The following is a 20,503-nucleotide window of genomic DNA, read 5'->3' as shown; positions in this document are numbered from 1 at the left end:
GATTATTTCAGCAAAGTTCCAGCTCGAATGAAAGAGTTTTAATTTTGGAACGATTTTCGTCCAAGTGGCCCTTTAAGTGATCGACCTTTATTTTTTAAGTCTCAAAGAGGATTTTTACAATAAGTTCTCTCTTTTATCTTAGCGATCAACCTCTATTTAGCAGCCAGTTGTCAAATTCCCAAAGAGGGTTTTCTTCTATTAAGCGATCAACCTCTATTTAGCAGCCAGTTGTCAAATTCCCAAAGAGGGTTTTTTTCTATTAAGCGATCAACCTCTATTTAGCAGCCAGTTGTCAAAGTCCCAAAGAGGGTTTTTGCACTCATTTATACCTCTATTTAGCAGCCAGTTGTCAAAGTCCCAAAGAGAGATTTTGCACTCATTTATACCTCCATTAAGCAACCAACCTCTATTTAGCAGCCAGTTGTCAAAGTCCCAAAGAGGGTTTTTGCAGTAATATATTTTTTATTACAGTGGTTTTCATAAACCCGTGAAATACACTTTAGCATATATAGCACTACTTCACTCTAGCTCTTTTGTTTTCTACTGTGTTTATCTGACTATTTTAAGTCTAATTAGGACACTTTGTTTCATAAGTTTGAGAAAATCACTCTTTAACAGCCAGTTGTCAAATTCCCAAAGAGGGTTTTTATATTAAGAGGAAATGTTTTTCAATAATGAGCAATAATGGCAAAAAGCGCCAAAAACTAGACTTTCGTATGAGTTTTGATCCCAATTTATGCAATTTTCGTTTTGGGTTAACACTCAAAACCTATACCCAGTTGCGACGTACGTTCCTCTTCGGTATAGTAGCTTGATTTTAATGGCTGAGCACAATCCAGAAGGATGTCCCAATGAATCAAATTGTTGGCCAGGAAAACCAGGAAAACACAAACCAATATCCCCCCGCCACCAATACAAGGAGAACTTGTGCCAATATTCTTTTACTTAATTTGTCGGTTTTTTTCGATACTTGCCGAGTTTCGCTAATGTTCGTGGCAGGATTAGCTGTTTTATCAAGTTTTAGCTCAACTGTCCTTACGGTGACAGAAAATTTCCCTTGGTTTGTACGTTTAACCGCCACCCGGTTAGATCAGTTGGTAAGAGCGTCGGTCTGTTGTGCGGGAGGTCGTGGTTCAAGCCTCGGCCGCACCAACACTCAAGGTCTTAAAATAACTGAGGAGAAGGTGCTGCCTTTGTAATGAAAATCTGCAAATGGTTAGTCCTTCAAGTCTTCTCGGACAAGGACTTAAAACCATAGGCCCTGTCTCCCAACCCTTCCTAACCTACAGTAAAATGGGGGACATAAAAGAACCTGTTGAATTATTCGTATAAGAGTAGGGGATTGTCTCCCGGTTCAACAGCCTATCCCAATCTGGAGGCATTAATACTAACTTACTAACAAATCACTCATGATTGTAAGCTGCACGGCTGCTACTAGCGCCTAAATACGCAGCCCGTAAAGTCCTCCACTGGTGATGATTGTGAAGCGCATTGAGACCATGTAAAATGCGCTATATAAGAACCCCGTTATTTTGTATGGGGTTTTGTAGTTCTACAATAGTAATGTTTGAAAGTCGGTTGTTGGCCATAACCTTATGCTATATTTTATGCTATATTTTGGTTGCCACTGTGCACTCCGTCACTTCTGGCCGTTAAAAATATTTGCCAGTTTTGTTTAGTCATGAACTATTTGGCTCAGCATTATTCATGGCTTTTTGTGAATGTATGCTTTTTGATTTTGTTGTATTGTGCACTCCGTGGTTTAACTTTGTTCATACTTTTGTCTCACGCCCTCTTTCGGTTCCTTGGCCATCTTTCTGCTTAATTTCTAGCTTCGTTAAAATATTTTCTTGGCCAGCTTTTGTATGTCATGATATGTTTGGGTGGACTTAGCTTTATTAATGACATTTGTGTTTTAGGCCCCGTCCACACGTATCCGGAAATTTTTGTATCCGCAAATTATTTTTTGCGGATACGAAAATGTTTGCGTTCACACGCAGCGTATTCGAATCGTTTTCACCGTCCACACGTATCCGTTTTCGTTAAATTTGCAGATACGGACACAAAAATTTGCGGACACGTGTGGACGCAACCCGTATCCGTAAAAAAATATTTGCGGATACAAATTAATTTCCGGATACGTGTGGACGGGGCCTTACGCATACAGTGCTTCGTTATGCGTTTGGTGTGATTTCACGTGCACTTTGTTAGGCTGGCTTCGTTAAAAAATCTTTTCATGGCCAGTTGTTGTTTGTCATGATATGTTGGGTTTTGCGTTATTCATGAGTCTTGTGTTTTACACATGCACTATTTTGCTATGCGTTTGTTATGACGGCTTCGTTATAATCTTTTCAGGGTCCGTTTTTGGTTTGTCGTGACATGCGTGGTTTTCTTTCTTTATGACTTTTGTTGTACGCATGCAGTTGTGCTGTGCGTTCTGTTGCTATTTCACGTGCAGGTATCATGCTGGGCATGGCTTCATAGATGGCTTTAGTCTTTGTGCATGTGATTTTTGTTGTCCGGTTGTGGCATTCGTATTATGCTGTTTGACGGCATTGAAAGCCTTTTGTTCTGTCAGGTTTTTTTGTTGAGTTTCGGTTTTCGGTTCATAAGAAATATCGGGATTAGTAAGTAACGTCCTTTTCGCTTTCCGCTTGGATTCACACTCGGCGCACAAGTCTGTCAACCCTTGGGTCTCTCCCTCTTTGTTTTTCCCTTAAGTTTAAGGGATGGAGTTTAAGGGATGGAGTTTAAGGGATGGAGTTTAAGGGATGGAGTTTAAGGGAGGGAGTTTAAGGGAGGGAGTTTAAGGGATGGAGTTTAAGGGATGGAGTTTAAGGGATGGAGTTTAAGGGAGGGAGTTTAAGGGAGGGAGTTTAAGGGAGGGAGTTTAAGGGAGGGAGTTTAAGGGAGGGAGTTTAAGGGAGGGAAGTTTAAGGGATGGAGTTTTTAAGGGAGGGATTTTCAGGGAGGGAGTTTCAGGGAGGGATTGTACAGGGAGGGAGTTTAAGGGAGGGAGTTTAAGGCGGGCGTTAAGGGAAGGGAGGTTTACGGGCGGGGTTAGGAGTTTAAGGGAGGGAGTTTTAAGGGAGGGAGTCTAAGGAATGGAGTTTAAGGGATGGAGTTTAAGGGTTGGAGTGAGGTTATGGTTTTTAAGCTTTGTGCTTTTGTCTATGGGTGTAGTATGCTTTCCTCAAGCGCAGAGTCATATTGCCCATTCCTTAGCCCATACGAGTGGAAGGAGGGCCACTGAGTATAGATTACAACTCGTCTAACATGCAGCGACGCGTTTCTTATTTGCAGCAAATCATCTAGCTTGCTGCATGTCCCTTATGAGGCATCGTAATTCACAAGAGAATGGGCTACAACCAAGTCAAAAAGCACGAAAAACAAAACAAAATGATGCGCAATTACCACTACGCATTAATGCTACGACTAAAACATCTGTGAAAACTTTTAAGTAAAGCGAATATTTAATCAACTACAACGAGTCATTTTCCACTTTCCATACATTAGTTAACTCTAGCCGCACACAAAGCATTCAGTCCAGGCTGCGAGTTAGTTTCAAAGGGTTTTACAACGACTGAATGCTTTATATTTGACCATTATTTAAACCAATGTATGGAAAATGTAGAATAAACAAAGCGTTTCAAATGCATTGGATTGAGAACTTGGATCTGCTATCTAAAGTTCCTTTGAACCCACCGTTACAAACAAGCTTTATGATACACATAACTAGAGCTCGATTTTTGAGCATTCGACCCCCATGTATCTTCTGATACTCCTAACAACACTTTCTCCAACTATTTTAAGCATGCTGGCAAAATGTTGAAGGATTTCTGCATCACAACCTTGCTTTTGAGCTTCCTCAGGGTAGCAAGCAATCCATGCTTGGGCATCATTGCAAACCTTGCGTTCTTGGGCCAACAGGGAGAGATATTGCTTGATGCACACTTTGTGTACTTTACCAGCGCATTCATCCCACTTGTCATCATCTGTGCGTATATCAAACATAAATGAATTTGATTTATCAACTATTTATTTTAAGTGGGAAACGATACGGCAATTCCGCAGTTCTTACTTGGACTTTTCTTTGTCCAATATATTTACATGTCAATTAAGCAATAATATGGATATGATGAATGAGTGGCCGTGCTGTATCGGGTTTGCAAACGCGAGGCTGCGAATTGGCTCCCTCGTGTAAACTGTATTTCCGTGTATTTATAAAAAGTTCGTAAAAAACATCGAAATCTTCTTGATTGTGCGTTGGCAAACGAGTCTCGATGAGTCGAATTCGGAAGCCAAAATCTAAGTTTCGTAGATAATATTGTTTATATAGTAATATTGTTAATATAGTAACTGATATCCATATAAGTTGTGTAAATGATATTCATGAGTTCTATATCAACTCATGAATATCTGTTACAGAACTCATGAATGTTAAATATTTGAATCAGCCAATCAGTGTACTGCAATCAGTACGTGAATATTACGTCAGCCCCGCACTCCCCTGGGAAATATTCAATGCTACCCCCAACTTTTAGATTGTTGATCTGTATTGGGATACACAGATGACATCACATGATCATTTCAGCGTTCTTGATTGGTAGTTTTCCTCATGAATTATTAATGACTTTTAGAATTAAATTAGTCTCCTTTAGAGCCGTTCTTAGGGTCGTCATGCAAACGTTTTCCTCCCCACAAAATCGCGAAATATCGACCAATCAGCATGAACCTTCTCGTTTCTATTAGGTTCATACTGATTGGTGAATTTTGGGAAAGGAATGTTCGGCTCAAGTAAGCAGACGTTTGTGGGGAGGGAAACGTTGCGTGACGACCCTAAGGCCCGGAAATATTTTTTTTGCGGATACGAAAATGTTCGTGTCCACACGCAGCGTATTCGAATCGTTTTCGAATCGTTTTCACTGTCCACACGTATCCGGAAATTTCATGATCCGCCCTAATGCACGCTAGTGCCTAGTCCCTTTGACGGATAGTTTTTCTTATTGAGCATACGCAAAATCGTGTTTACGTCAGCGTATTCGAAAATTTGCGCATACGACCGTCCACCCGCATCCGTATTCGGAGCGTATTCGAAAATTTCCCCTCTGGAGACCGTTTTCAAAAATTTCCGGACACGTGTGGACGCAACCCGTATCCGCAAAAAACAAATTTGCAGATACAAAAATTTCTGGATACGTGTGGACGGGGCCTTACAAGAACGGCTGCAAAAGAGACTAGAAGTAAATATAATAGACAAACAAATGTATTCCCAGTAGATTTGAATTGGTTAAAACATTGTGTTGGTCTAATATCGTTTCTGTTTTAATGAGTGAATATTTTAGTCTTACCTACAGAGTCCAGATAGCGATGCTTCTGAGCCACCTCTTGAAGGTAAAACAAATAAAGATGTTGTTAGCGTGGACGCAAGGGCGATAGGACAGACAGATTGGGTTATATATTGATGGGTTGCAAGCATTCCCAAGAGAGTTAAAAGACAAAAATATGGCGGCCATTGTGGTACCGTTAACAATGGGTGCTAATGAGAAATCTTTTGTTAAATAGCACCAACATGGCCGCGATGACGAAACGTGTAAACGAAGAATATGGGTGTGTTGAAAAGAAAGGTTAAATATAGGATGAAGTGAACACTGTTTAGTATTTACGAATATCTGAAAACTGAACAGTAAGTTTTTTCATCTTTTCACGGTGTATAGTTTACCTTTTTATCATTACTATCTGAAAAACACATATTTAAAAAACTAACCAAGCCTTATTTCTTTTTGATGTCGGCTTTGAATTTCGATGGGAACTGTCCGATCCCTAGCGCTAGCTTTGTTTAAATATCTTAATCTATGTTTTTTTTTTACATACCCGTTTTGTCAGTGATCTCCTTCAAGTCGTCCAAATCAATGTTGCATATCCCGAGCTTGTTGACAAACAAGGATTCCTGGGCGAACAGATATCGCATGTGGTCGACAACCTCCCCAGTCTCGTGTCTTCGTTTAGAAAAACAGTTGACAATCAGCTGAAAAAATAAAAAAATAAAAGTTAAAACGCTAGGGCGAGGGTTTGAATTGAAATTCGGCCTTCGGTCTTGAGTACGTGCGTTTTAACTGGTTTAAAAAACAACCAAGCCCTATTCTATTTTTAATGTTTGATGTTTGATGCTCTCCCCAGTTAGTATTAATATGCTGAATTCAAAATTTGGGACAGGTTTTCCATCGACATTCAAACCCGACATCAAACAATAGAAATAGGACGTGGTTGGTTTTTAATTCTTGTGATACTTAATGGATAGTTTCCTCTCAAAATGAATTTATCCTTAACTTGCAAAGGGGACTTTAAGATTTGCTAAATCTACAAAATTTGTGCCTTGGAAGTCTGTCTTCCCTGTGGATGGAGTTGACTTTACCTACAAGGTTTTGAATAAAATCCTCAATAAACACAACCCCAAAGATAACTTTTTTACAATTCGCGGTTGACATCACCTCGTAGATTTTGGAAATCTTAAGTTCCAACATTAAACGTGCCGTCGAACGCAGTATTTATCAAAATCATTTGCTTGAGAATTTCGTCGTACCTGAAGTCGGAGACAATGCCCTTCTTCGCTGCCATATCTAGCAACTACTTTCTTGTATTCCTGCAGACATTCTTGTGGAAGTGGAACTTTTTTGGCCTTCACGAAGCACCAGGGAACAACCACGGACAGAAATAAGATAACTGAGAAACGCATGATGAATATCTAGGAACAGCATAAGATTCAGATGAATATCGACTTGGAATCGTGAGAGAAATTTGAATTGAGCAATAGACCTAATCGATCTTGGTTTAATGCTTTTCCATTTCAAACCACGTGTCATTCCCTAGAGTATCATTTCTTTGTTTAATGATTGCACATGAGAAGACATACGAATATGGATACAACTCAAACAAAGAATCTTATTCTCAAGGGCCGATAATTACCGTTAATCTGAAATGGGAAAACATTTCACCGAGACAAATTAGCTCTATTAAGCTCTTTTGCGTCTATTTTCCCATTTCATAACATGTTTCATTCTCTTGAGAATAAGATTCTTTGTTTGAGTAGTATCCATATAATTGTCATTTTCTTTCAGGTTTGTTCCAATGGAATAATTTTGTATACAACTGCACAATGTAAACTAAATTCCCACGGTAATTGTTTTAGAAAAATAAGTTGAACAAACATAATAATTTGAAAAGTCGCGAAATAGATATTATCAAATAACACTTATCACCTTCAGAAACTAATTGCCATTTGTAGTATTTTCTCTAATTTCTTTAAAATCAAGGGTTTTGTTCAAAAAATTGAAAGTTTTCACAGAGTTGTCAAAATAATTGTTCATTTGGAAAGATTTTTGTCATCTTGATTTCTAATGAGAATTTTTCTTTACACGTTCGGAAGTTTGGTTTTCGATCTTTTTTTAACTAGAACTGTCAGTATTTCTTCCTACCCATATCAGTCAAAAAATATAAATACTTCCTTTAATTTGAAAAAAAAAAAAAAAAAAAAAAAAAAAAAAGTTTTTATCTAATATGAAACTAAACTAATATATATTCAAAATCATATTGACTTAAGGAATTAAGCACCTTCAAAGCACGTCTTTCAAATCGGCATCTTCCATTAATTTTATAATAGTTTATCGCTAGTCATTTTTTTTTTAAATTAGTTTTTAATATATTTTGACCAATTGAGCTACTGCGTTCAAAATTGGCTCTTAATTAAGCTTATTAGATTCAAAATTTATAATCATAATTATAACATTTTAAAAAATATCTCAGTTAATAGACGAAAATATTTTTTTCTTTCTTTGAATAAGAATCTTTTTATTTTTCTTTCTTTCGTCGAATTCTCTGAACCTTGCTGTGTTGTTACTCACAGAAAGCTTACAATTTCGCTCTTGTGATGCGTTATAGAACGGCTGCAGTGAACAAAAGATGCAAATTATGCAAAAAAGGACATCTAAGAGAATAAAAGCTAAAAATGAGAAAAAAGCTACGTAAAAATACAAGAAAAAAGAACGAAAGAACAAAAGTACTAATAAAAGAAAGAAAGAAAGAAAGAAAGAAAGAAAAAAAGAAAGAAAGAAAGAAAGAAAGGAAGGAAGGAAGGAAGGAAGGAAGGAAGGAAGGAAGGAAGGAAGGAAGGAAGAAAGAAATATGATGGATAGCATTAAAGATTACCAAATGAGTGATTCTGAAGGGAAAGGCATGCGGTCCGAATCTATTTTCTAGAATGTTCGTAAACTACCGCGGCCCTAGTGATGAACCTTGGAGAAATCCAATAACGACGCCGATTAGAACTTCGAGTTTGTCGACCTAAATATCCTGTTCTTAGTGCTTCAGTCCGAAAACGTTTTTATTGAAGAAATATGCGGAGAGGCGAAAACTGGACAACCCAGAGAAAATTCGTTGAGTCAAGCGAGAGACCTAACAAACTCTATTCACATCAGCGGAAAATATCAAGCTGTTATACTTGCCTGGATTCAATTCGTCTTAAGTATTCTCCTCAACCGTCTTCACTTCGGCTCTTCAGGTCTAGTGTTCAAACCAAACACACTTTCGGGTTTTAAATATGATAACAAGTTACCATAACGACTGATTGAAATGAGTAAAATGAATAAATACAATTTTCATTAAGGTGTCGAGAATTAACTTTTATGAAGACATCTCCGAAAGGAATGATTGACTGCTTTTTGGATTATTTGAAAATCGAATAAAGCCTTAAGTTTGTTCACCTATATAAACTGGGTAGATCGATCGCGACGAGCAAATGGACCTTATTAGTTGTGGTGTAATGTTTTCCATTGCAGACCACGTGCAATTCACCTTTTCGGCGCTAGTTTGGGTTGTGTTACGGTCATAACAAGTTTGGACATCGTTCTCAGATTCCCATACAAATTCACTGACTTTAAAGAGAAAATGTAGGTACAGATTTCTTTAGTTAGCTCTCTTAACAGCAGTAAGAAAAGCTTCAATCAAGCTAGAAAAAGGATATCTTTTATTCGTAATTAGAGAACTATTATAAACTAAACAAACCAAGTAAATAGTTCATTTAGAGTTAGTACATTTGTACGGAAATTCAAGAACAATGTCCGAACTTTTTGGTGACAGTAACACAATCTAAAACAATTTATACTCCGTGACGGCTAACGCCGAAAAGGTGAATTTCGACGAGTTTTAGCATTTTTACGGGCCTACCAATATAAATAATGAGTCATTATAAATAATAAGTCAAAATAAATTATATATACATTAGTTATATTGCTTTTTTGTTCATTCGCTCAAAATTAACCTGCATTTGTCAAACTGAATGGTATTATTACTCACGTTACATTGAGAATGTTCAATGTTCAATGTATTCATCCTGGTCAACACGTCCGGGGCACTATATGTATATACTCATTTCAATAAAGTTAGTCACCAAAAACCTAGAAAGATGTAATCCCTGAGAATCATGGGGAAATGTTTTATATCCAACAAGTAAAGCTTTTGACACAAACTACAGCAAGTTGAGGATGCTCAGAGGAGGTGAACTCGTAACTCGTAGAAGATCTCAAGTCTATCAACAGTTATCAATGACGCTGAAGTTAGCCGGACATTCAGCCGGACATTCGCAGAGGTCAAGTTAGATATTAATAAGTGCTACCAAAATTCTCCTGATTTATATATTGATTTTAAAATACTCCATTTCGGTGAGGAATCCAACATGCTTTCTTTCTAAACAAATCTAATAGCATAATTTTTAATGGTTTTGGCTCCGCACTATAGCAGCCCGCGACACTTTGAAAAATTTTAGCATCTCACTCGAATAACAACTATTTAAATTTTAATAACTTCTGTACGATTCAACCGAATTCCTAGAAAATCATGCAACGGACTATCACTACACCACTTAGCCCAGTGCAAAGGCTTTTAGATTTTTTTTGAGATTTTTTCTTATGTTTTTGATGCCCTCAATTCAAAAGGTTTTTCACTTAACGCCGAATTCAAACTTGAATAACTCTTCGCCGGATGTTCCATTTTCACTTGTTTTTCCTTCACTACACGCTACAGCGAAAAAAGACCCCAGTGCAAGATATTTGCAGGCTATAAACATGTCGAAAATACTCGAAAAAAGACTCCGAACTTGGTTCGTTCCACAAATGACATCCGACACTTCAACTCACGCGAAGTCCACTTCAGACACGCTCGCCTAATTCCAAGTTTAATAACTTCTCTACGGTTCAACTAAAACACCCGAAAATCAATAACCAAACGCTCACTACACCACTTAGCCCAGTGCAAAGGCTTTTAGAATTTTTCCGAGATTTTTTCTTATTTTTTTGACGCCCTCAATTCAAAAGATTTTTCACTTAACGCCGTTAAGCTCGCGATCTGCAACGCTTTGTCATATGATTGTTGAACAAAGAAAGATAGAGTACACGAGAAGAAGCTATAATATGCCTTTTCGCATATAAAAGGCACACACTGTTCGCCGTAGACCTACAGAAAGGTGTTACGCATTTTCGAAACAGGTCGATCCGCGAACTCAAAAGGAATCTGAACTCAATTGATTTAATGTAACTCACCTGACGTCGCTGAAACGTTTTAAGCTTCAGTAAGCACAGAAAAAGGACGAAAATGCAAGTTTGCGTCAAGGAGAAGACAGATACGAGGTGAAAATGAAATTAAACTTCCTGTTTAAGCTTATTTTTCTGAATGAATGAATGTTATTTATTTACACCACATCCAGATATGCTTATTGCATTTTACAGATAATAATAGAAAAAAAGAAGAAGGTGTTAGGTTACCTTAAGTAATCAAACAACTAATCAAGTCAGGTAGCTTATTCACAAGTATTACATTAAAAAGATAAATAACTTGGGTCTATTTTTACACATGCTAATAATACATTTATAATGACAAAAAAGAAGAAAGGCATAATAATTAGGTGAAAATAACAAAAGAAATAATAGAGTGCATTTAGTAAAAGCGTGAAACTTTAGTAATACTAAATTGTACTATTTTGTACAAATTAGTAATTAGTAAATTTAGTGTGCACGTGCAATCAATGAACCGCGATTGTGCGAATAATCAAGTCGAGCGCAGTCAAGCGCGTTTTAGAAACGCTTGTGTACAAAAAGCAACGAAACCACTAGGTATGATTACTTTTGTGATACTGAATGCCGTGTACATTTATTGACGTTTACAGCCAGCCAGAGTATTTGTAAGGTGAGCGAGCTGTAATAGAGTAAGTAGCACTTATTCTTCTAGTGTGCCAAACCATTTCACTTGCGGTTATTTTAGCTTTAGATGTGTCTCGTGTCTTGATTTTGCAGCAGCGCGAGAGAATAAAGGCTTTAAAACCATTTCACTTGCGTATTGTGGTTATTTTAGCTTTAGGTGTGTCTCTTGTCTTGATTTTGCAGCAGCTCGAAAAGGAATAAAGGCTTTAAAACCATTTCATTTGCGTATTGTGGTTATTTTAGCTTTAGGTGTGTCTTTTGTCTTGATTTTGCAGCAGTGTGAGAGAATAAAGGCTTTAAAACCATTTCACTTGCGTATTGTGTTTATTTTAGCTTTAGGTGTGTCTTTTGTCTTGATTTTGCAGCAGCGCGAGAGAATAAAGGCTTTAAAACCATTTCACTTGCGTTTTGTGGTTATTTTAGCTTTAGTTGTGTCTTGTGTCTTGATTTTGCAGCAGCGCGAGAGAATAAAGGCTTTAAAACCATTTCACTTGCGTTTTGTGGTTATTTTAGCTTTAGTTGTGTCTTGTGTCTTGATTTTGCAGCAGCGCGAGAGAATAAAGGCTTTAAAACCATTTCACTTGCGTTTTGTGGTTATTTTAGCTTTAGATGTGTCTCTTGTCTTGATTTTGCAGGAATTGATAAAAACTTTCAAACCATTTCACTTGTGTATTGTGTTATTTTTTATTCGACGCACGTGCGCATTTGCTCTTCACGCTTCAACTAATTTTTAACAAAATAGTACTAAATTGTACTATTTAGCAATTAGAGTTTCACGCTTTTATTAAAAGCACTCTATCATCACTGGCTAATATTGGACTGGAAACGTTTTAGCAAGATTCTTTTTAAATATTTTTTTAGAGGAGCAGGATTTTATTTGTTGAATGTTATCACTGTGATAAATATGTTGTTGAAAGCGGTATTTCCGTACATCAGAGATCGTACTAGTATCACTATAATAGAACAAGAGCTTGTGTCGCTCACACTGATGATGTCTTTGTTTAAAGTGCTACTACGACGAAAATCGCTCAAACTTGGATTCAGCTGAAACTTCCTAAAAATACTCTTTTAAGGTCCAATATTCACTGTATGAAGTGTTTTCTCGATATTCAGGACGAAAGTATGATATTTTTACGATTATTTTTTGGAGTCTGTGACGTCATACACTCAACGTCGAACATCGCTCCATACATTTCTTTGTAGTTTATGATCAAAATATCAGTAGTAAAGGGAGAAAGAAATACCCAAACACCCCAAAATATAAATCATAGTCACAAGTAATGTGAAATAAGCACATTAGCCACCCTTTGGGCTTCATAGGAATAAAATAAATTAAGGATTTATATACAAAGAAATATATGTAGCAATGTTTGATGTTGAGTGTATGACGTCACAGACTCCAAAAAATAATCGTAAAAATATCATACTTTCGTCCTGAATATCGAGAAAACACTTCATACAGTGAATATTGGACCTTAAAAGAGTATTTTTAGGAAGTTTCAGCTGAATCCAAGTTTGAGCGATTTTCGTCGTAGTAGCACTTTAATGACTTGATCTTGTCCAACGCCAATAACGTTGAAGTGAACATGATCTTGTGTGGTGAAATTTAATGTTTATTTACTCTCTGTTCAGTTGGTGGCGTTCGCCCTTTTGCTCGTGAAAGAGAACCGAGCTTCCATTACCATTTTCCAAACTGATTCACGGGTTTTATAGCTCTAGAGACTTTTGAAAAAATACAAGAAGTACAAAGAAATTATGCAGGCTGCGAATGTAAATTATTTCACCAAAGAATTCGCATGCTTAACCTTGCACGATCTCGAGAAGTATACGAGAAGAAGTAAAATATACCTTCACGCATGAAGGATGAAAAGGCAAGTTTAACGAAGACAAAAAGAAACAAAAAACAACAACAACAAAAAACAAAGCATCCGCGAAACGCATGAAAGCCAACTAGTTTAGAGACCAGAAGTATTGAATAAAGCCAGTCTAGTGAACGTAAAAAGAAGTTTGACTCTGTTTGAGTTGCAGAGTACATTGATATGTGACATATATGGATACGTATTTACTGAACATAACAACTTGTGTATATTTACCTCTTTTGGATCCCTTTCTCTTTTTCTTGAGTCATTCACTGGAGTATATACTAGCGCAGTCTCCCCTGCGCTTGTAGATGAAATGCTACAGCAACCGTCGTCACTTCTCAACTGTTAATGAAACAGAAACTCTGATATTAATACGATGATACCAGTTATCATAAATAGTATTTCACTTTCTGTTTCTGACCTCGTGTTTTGTTCTCCTCAAGAATCTGTCAATAATGTAATCTTTAAGTCTTCTGGGAGTCTGATCAAATACCAAAGTGGAGTTAACTTCAAAATATGTCCTCAAATTAAAAATACTGAATACAATACATTGTCAACAGTAAAGAAAGAAAGGAAAAAAAAGGAAGGAAGGAAAGAAACATATAAAAGAATAAGAAGAAAGTTACAAGACAAAACAAAAGAAAAAAGATTATGATAGTTGCATTTGTTTTGCATGCAGTTTACCTTAACAGCTTTCCTCAATACGTGCCGCGTCGATTTCTTTTTTTTCAACAAAGGGGTAGCATCCTCAGCGATCTTTTAGAAAGGACAAAAATAACGAAAGTCATGCAGCCTCAAAATTGATAGATAATAGCCTTGAGCCTTCAATTATTGTTACTTACTTCTCTGTTGTGCTTGAAATCTTCTTGTGATTCCTTTACTTCCACAGAGTTTGAAACGTGAACAACACCATCATGACAGATTTTACAGCAAAATGAGACGGAATGTTGTCGTCCGGCAAAAGGTTGTGACTGCCATCGCAGTCGTAATTGGAGTCTGATATACGTTCGGAATCGGAAGAAGTACTGATTGTAGAGTATTCGTCGGTGAGAAAGTTAGAGGAGTATTTGCTGGAAACAATTTTGCTGTCACTTCTATTTTTGGTTATTTGGCACTCGTTTGCTTTGTGGTATGTATCCTTGCTTGTAAAGCATTTTTGGTAAGATGATACACTTCGGGATTCCTCAACCTCGGAAAAAAGCGATTTGGAGTATAAGGCATCATTTTTTTTTTTTTTTTTTGAAAAATTTCCAGCAATATTTGATCACCTTACTCTTGAAATGAATGGTTGTTATCCTTACCTGGATATCAAGGTTTCTCAAATGACGGTGCCAACAGTCGTAAACTGCTCGGGTTTCCCCTTCTGATACATTTTCAGGACCATAGACGAACTCAGCTAGCTTCCAGAATTTACCATTACGTTTTCTCGAGTCGCCTTTTGCGGGCCGTAAGTCAGGATTGTTCCTTACTATCTGAACAATTCTCTGTACATCAAGCGATCTTTTTTTCCGTTTCTGAAAAAAGGAAAGTAACAGTTTTTTACAGTTCGTTTGGAATGAAACTGTTCTGGTGTTTAACCTTAGAATAGGGAAAAATATATATATTTATGTAGCTGTGTAGTCAGCCTAACCAACTTATTGCACTTATCTTAACACGGGGCATCTTTGCTTGAATCGAGCATGAATGGCATCGCTGATATTCCTTTCAAGTGAAATACTTACTGCTCATTCTGCAGTGGTAGGAGCAGCAAGCCGATCTTAGGTATGCAATAGTTGCCAAAAGATAGTAAGAACTATAGAGTAGCTTGACAGTGATTTCTGTGCGGGTCAAGTGCGAATGATGCTATGTTCTCATTGCCCTACTATACATATAGTTGTAAATGCGTAATTAGTAGCTTATCGCTTCTTAAAGATATGACTGTGTTTTCACTAGGACAATTGAAACTAGCTTAAATACGACACCGGAAATAAGGCAAAGTTAAACTACCTAGCAAGATGGTTTAAATTGTCCTACCAAATAAATGGGCCAATCACAGTGTTATTCTTGAAAGGTGGACGTCGCATTTAAAAAACACCTTCAGGAATTTTACGCAAGTTAACTAATCAGGGTTTGGATAGATGCCTATTATCGTGTGACTTCCTGTCCCCATCCTGGCACGCCTATAGATAACGTGATGACAAGTAACAAGGTGCAGATAAGCTTGCTGCAATTAGAAATGAAAAAAACTTTTATTTTATTTTAATTTAATCGTTAAAAGAAAACACTTGTTCTGAATCTTGTGTAAAATGGTACCCTCGACATAGTATTATCCGACCCTCGACTTAGTACCCTCGACCTCGACATAATACTCGACCCTAGACACTTGACCAAAAGACAAACTCATGTAAGATCCGTGTAAATGTTGACAAGAAAATTGACTGGATATCGACCACACACGGTCATTTTTTTGACGAAGTCATATTCCTACTTCTCAGTGCTGTGTTCTATCAACATATTTATTCCAAAAAAGGTGGTTTATTTTTGGGGTTCATTGTGTTTATTGTTCTATTACTGCCATACAAAGTTTCATTAAACAGCAATATTCTTTAGAGAAGAAAAATCGTGGTTCATTATGATTGGTTAATGTTGACACTTTTGTTCGTTGATGATGAAAAGGCAATGGAAAATAACGAAAGTTTGAATTCGGCGTTAAGTGAAAAACCTTTTGAATTGAGGGCATCAAAAACATAAGAAAAAATCTCGGAAAAATTCTAAAGACCTTTGCACTGGGCTAAGTGGTGTAACGAGCGTTTGGTTATTGATTTTCGGGTGTTTAAGTTGAACCGTAGAGAAGTTATTAAACTTGGAATTAGGCGAGTGTGTCTGAAGTGGACTTCGCGTGAGTTGAAGTGTCGGATGTCATTTGCGGAACGAACCAAGTTCGGAGTCTTTTTTCGAGTATTTTCGACATGTTTATAGCCTGCAAATATCTTGCACTGGGGTCTTTTTTCGCTGTAGCGTGTAGTGAAGGAAAAACAAGTGAAAATGGAACATCCGGCGAAGAGTTATTCAAGTTTGAATTCGGCGTTAAGTGAAAAACCTTTTGAATTGAGGGCATCAAAAACATAAGAAAAAATCTCGGAAAAATTCTAAAAGCCTTTGCACTGGGCTAAGTGGTGTAGTGAGCGTTTGGTTATTGATTTTCGGGTGTTTTAGTTGAACCGTAGAGAAGTTATTAAACTTGGAATTAGGCGAGTGGTCTGAAGTGGACTTCGCGTGAGTTGAAGTGTCGGATGTCATTTGCGGAACGAACCAAGTTCGGAGTCTTTTTTCGAGTATTTTCGACATGTTTATAGCCTGCAAATATCTTGCACTGGGGTCTTTTTTCGCTGTAGCGTGTAGTGAAGGAAAAACAAGTGAAAATGGAACATCCGGCGAAGAGTTATTCAAGTTTGAATTCGGCGTTAAGTGAAAAACCTTTTGAATTGAGGGCATCAAAAACATAAGAAAAAATCTCGGAAAAATTCTAAAAGCCTTTGCACTGGGCTAAGTGGTGTAGTGAGCGTTTGGTTATTGATTTTCGGGTGTTTTAGTTGAACCGTAGAGAAGTTATTAAACTTGGAATTAGGCGAGTGGTCTGAAGTGGACTTCGCGTGAGTTGAAGTGTCGGATGTCATTTGCGGAACGAACCAAGTTCGGAGTCTTTTTTCGAGTATTTTCGACATGTTTATAGCCTGCAAATATCTTGCACTGGGGTCTTTTTTCGCTGTAGCGTGTAGTGAAGGAAAAACAAGTGAAAATGGAACATCCGGCGAAGAGTTATTCAAGTTTGAATTCGGCGTTAAGTGAAAAACCTTTTGAATTGAGGGCATCAAAAACATAAGAAAAAATCTCGGAAAAATTCTAAAAGCTTTTGCACTGGGCTAAGTGGTGTAGTGAGCGTTTGGTTATTGATTTTCGGGTGTTTAAGTTGAACCGTAGAGAAGTTATTAAACTTGGAATTAGGCGAGTGTGTCTGAAGTGGACTTCGCGTGAGTTGAAGTGTCGGATGTCATTTGCGGAACGAACCAAGTTCGGAGTCTTTTTTCGAGTATTTTCGACATGTTTATAGCCTGCAAATATCTTGCACTGGGGTCTTTTTTCGCTGTAGCGTGTAGTGAAGGAAAAACAAGTGAAAATGGAACATCCGGCGAAGAGTTATTCAAGTTTGAATTCGGCGTTAAGTGAAAAACCTTTTGAATTGAGGGCGTCAAAAACATAAGAAAAAATCTCGGAAAAATTCTAAAAGCTTTTGCACTGGGCTAAGTGGTGTAGTGAGCGTTTGGTTATTGATTTTCGGGTGTTTTAGTTGAACCGTAGAGAAGTTATTAAACTTGGAATTAGGCGAGTGTGTCTGAAGTGGACTTCGCGTGAGTTGAAGTGTCGGATGTCATTTGCGGAACGAACCAAGTTCGGAGTCTTTTTTCGAGTATTTTCGACATGTTTATAGCCTGCAAATATCTTGCACTGGGGTCTTTTTTCGCTGTAGCGTGTAGTGAAGGAAAAACAAGTGAAAATGGAACATCCGGCGAAGAGTTATTCAAGTTTGAATTCGGCGTTAAGTGAAAAACCTTTTGAATTGAGGGCATCAAAAACATAAGAAAAAATCTCGGAAAAATTCTAAAGACCTTTGCACTGGGCTAAGTGGTGTAGTGATAGTCCGTTGCATGATTTTCTAGGAATTCGGTTGAATCGTACAGAAGTTATTAAAATTTAAATAGTTGTTATTCGAGTGAGATGCTAAAATTTTTCAGTGTCGCGGGCTGCTATAGTGCGGAGCCAAAACCATTAAAAATTATGCTATTAGATTTGTTTAGAAAGAAAGCATGTTGGATTCCTCACCGAAATGGAGTATTTTAAAATCAATATATAAATCAGGAGAATTTTGGTAGCACTTATTAATATCTAACTTGACCTCTGCGAATGTCCGGCTGAATGTCCGGCTAATTTCAGCGTCATAGTAAATAGTTCATTTTAAGTCAGTACATTTGTACGGAAATTCAAGAACAATGTCCGAACTTGGCCTGACAGTAACACAATCTAAAACAATTTATGCTCCGTGACGGCTAGCGCCGAAAAGGTGAATTTCGACGAGTTTTAGCATTTTTACGGGCCTACCAATATAAATAATGAGTCATTATAAATAATATGTCAAAATAAATTATACATACATTAGTTATATTGCTTTTTTGTTCATTCGCTCAAAATTAACCTGCATTTGTCAAACTGAATGGTATTATTACTCACGTTACATTGAGAATGTTCAATGTTCAATGTATTCATCCTGGTCAACACGTCCGGGGCACTATATGTATATACTTATTTCAATAAAGTTAGTCACCAAAAACCTAGAAAGATGTAATCCCTGAGAATCATAGGAAATATTTCATATTCAACAAGTAAAGCTTTTGACACAAACTACAACAGTTGAGGATGCTCAGAGGAGGTGAACTCGTAACTCGTAGAAGATCTCAAGTCCATCAACAGTTATCAAGCGGTTAAAACATGTAAAATGTATCTACCCATAGTCCTTGCCGGTCTCAGCTTTGTAGCTTTTCAGGTCTAACTTTATTGAAATAAGTGTATACACCTACTTGCAAGAAGGTTGTCATACAATTAGAATAGAACATTTGTAATTTAGTAAATTAGTGATTTAGTAAATTTACCGATTAGGAATAAATTATCACTGACGTCAGACTAACTACTAACATATCAGAAACACCAGGCAGCGCTAGAATTCGTAGTTTTAGTTAAGTTATTTTTCTCAGTCTAAAGGGAAATTCTTTTAGCATTGTTATCATGTCAACCTATTTATTTACTGCATGATAGCCACAATGTTACACGAGCAGAAGCGTACAAAAACAAACACTGTTCTTGTTTGCATGATAGCCACAGAATGTTACACGAGCAGAAGCGTACAAAAACAAATACTGTTCTTATTTTTTATTTATTCATTTTCGTTTTAACTTTGAAATTACATCTTCATCTGCATGCCTGTTACATCATGTCGTCCAAAAATATCTTTTTCTTACTGATGAATTCGAGTCTGACGTCAGTGATAATTTATTACTAATCGGTAAATTTACTAAATCACTAATTTACTAAATTACAAACGTTCTATTCTTGTATGACAACCTTCTTGCAAGTAGGTGTATATGAAACTCGAAAATGTGCGTCCATTGACTGACATAAGTGATGCATACTTGGACGGTTGTCGAAATATTTTTTCGACTTCAACGCCGTAAGTATACCTATCATAGCTTGGTGAACAAGGTGCGTGGATCGCATGTAGAATTTGGGGCGGAGCCTCCGAAGGCCTAATATTCATTGCTGTCTTTTTCCTATAATATCCAGGCATTCCTCAGTATATTTCAACGGTCTCCGCTGTTATTTCATTTAGTTTAGGACTCGAATTTCCTCATATGTCCATAAATCGCCATTGCATAGTCACGAACTACTTTTAATCAATTAATTAATTAATGTCTTGATCGTGTGTAGTTCACAATTCAGTTAAAATATGCAAGCATTTCAGAGCTCGAGAAGCCGAAAAATATCCAGAAACATAGGTTCGGTACCAAGCTATACTGCAACGCATTCAATATGTGTTTTTATCATTTAACGCTGCAAAGAACGTGCGTGATATGGAAAAAGAACATGCCTGATATGAGACCGTATCAGCACTTCTCATCTGCTCCCGCTGGGTACGATAGAGTTTAGAGGGAGTTTGAGCATTTCTTGGCAGAATTAGTAGGCTAATTATACAGCTTCTCATTAATTCCATATAGGTAACTGTCCAATTATTTTCTTACTTGGACAGTTCTTGTTGATATGGGATTAATGAGGCGGTTATATAATTAATAGGTAATGGGATTTCATGCTCCCCAATCAAGAAATAATTAGACTCGAAAAATTCCTCTGACTGCCAAATTGGACTTGGCCTACGGCCTCATCCAATTTTGTCAGTCCTCGGAATTTCCCTCGTCCAATTATTTCTTAATTGGACAGCATGGAGTCCTATTACATTATACTAAAATACTCCGTGACTCGTAGAAATACACAGCCGTATCAGATGCTTAGCCGACTGATAACCTCTATTTCCTATTGATAATAGTTTTGATTCAATTTGTTAACTTGTTAAATATGATTCAAGAAAATAACTTATCCCCTTTCTGCTTTTATAAATTGTTTCACAAAACAAAAAAGACTATTAAAATACTTTGTTGGGAGCTTTTCAAAAAGTTCTTACTTATGTGCAAGCTCCTAGGAGTCCATTTTTCAACCCACCCCCTCTTCCCACAACAACAACAACGATGATTATGAACATAGCAGCAACTGATAAATGTTAACATATTTTTGTATCTATTTTATTTTTTT

The 20,503-nt window shown here is 37.0% G+C and overlaps 1 protein-coding gene across 3 annotated transcripts; it reads right to left on the bottom strand.

Moving 5' to 3' along the window:
* Positions 1–3,454: 3,454 nt before the first annotated feature.
* On the bottom strand, positions 3,455–14,609 carry LOC116289893 (uncharacterized). 3 transcript variants are annotated; one of them, XM_089031092.1, is made up of 9 exons: positions 14,413–14,609; positions 13,954–14,300; positions 13,796–13,867; positions 13,533–13,592; positions 13,343–13,453; positions 6,584–6,745; positions 5,875–6,028; positions 5,352–5,387; positions 3,455–3,995 (listed from the first exon to the last, which is right to left on the bottom strand). In XM_089031092.1, the coding sequence occupies exons 6-9, from the start codon at positions 6,734–6,736 to the stop codon at positions 3,736–3,738; spliced, it is 603 nt and encodes a 200-aa protein (XP_088887218.1). In that variant the 5' UTR covers positions 6,737–6,745; positions 13,343–13,453; positions 13,533–13,592; positions 13,796–13,867; positions 13,954–14,300; positions 14,413–14,609; the 3' UTR covers positions 3,455–3,735. The 3 variants fall into 3 exon arrangements, with proteins under 3 accessions (XP_088887218.1, XP_088887220.1, XP_088887219.1); XM_089031094.1 differs by lacking the exons at positions 13,343–13,453; positions 13,533–13,592; positions 13,796–13,867; positions 13,954–14,300; positions 14,413–14,609 and adding an exon at positions 10,593–10,670; XM_089031093.1 differs by lacking the exons at positions 13,343–13,453; positions 13,533–13,592; positions 13,796–13,867; positions 13,954–14,300; positions 14,413–14,609 and adding an exon at positions 8,502–8,578.
* Positions 14,610–20,503: the final 5,894 nt, after the last annotated feature.

The sequence above is a fragment of the Actinia tenebrosa genome, unplaced genomic scaffold, assembly GCF_029948245.1.
Source record: "Actinia tenebrosa isolate PJP-AT-01 unplaced genomic scaffold, QUT_ActTen_1.0 PGA_scaffold16__25_contigs__length_10494907, whole genome shotgun sequence".
NCBI lineage: Eukaryota > Metazoa > Cnidaria > Anthozoa > Actiniaria > Actiniidae > Actinia > Actinia tenebrosa.
This window is presented reverse-complemented; position numbering and strand designations above follow the sequence as displayed.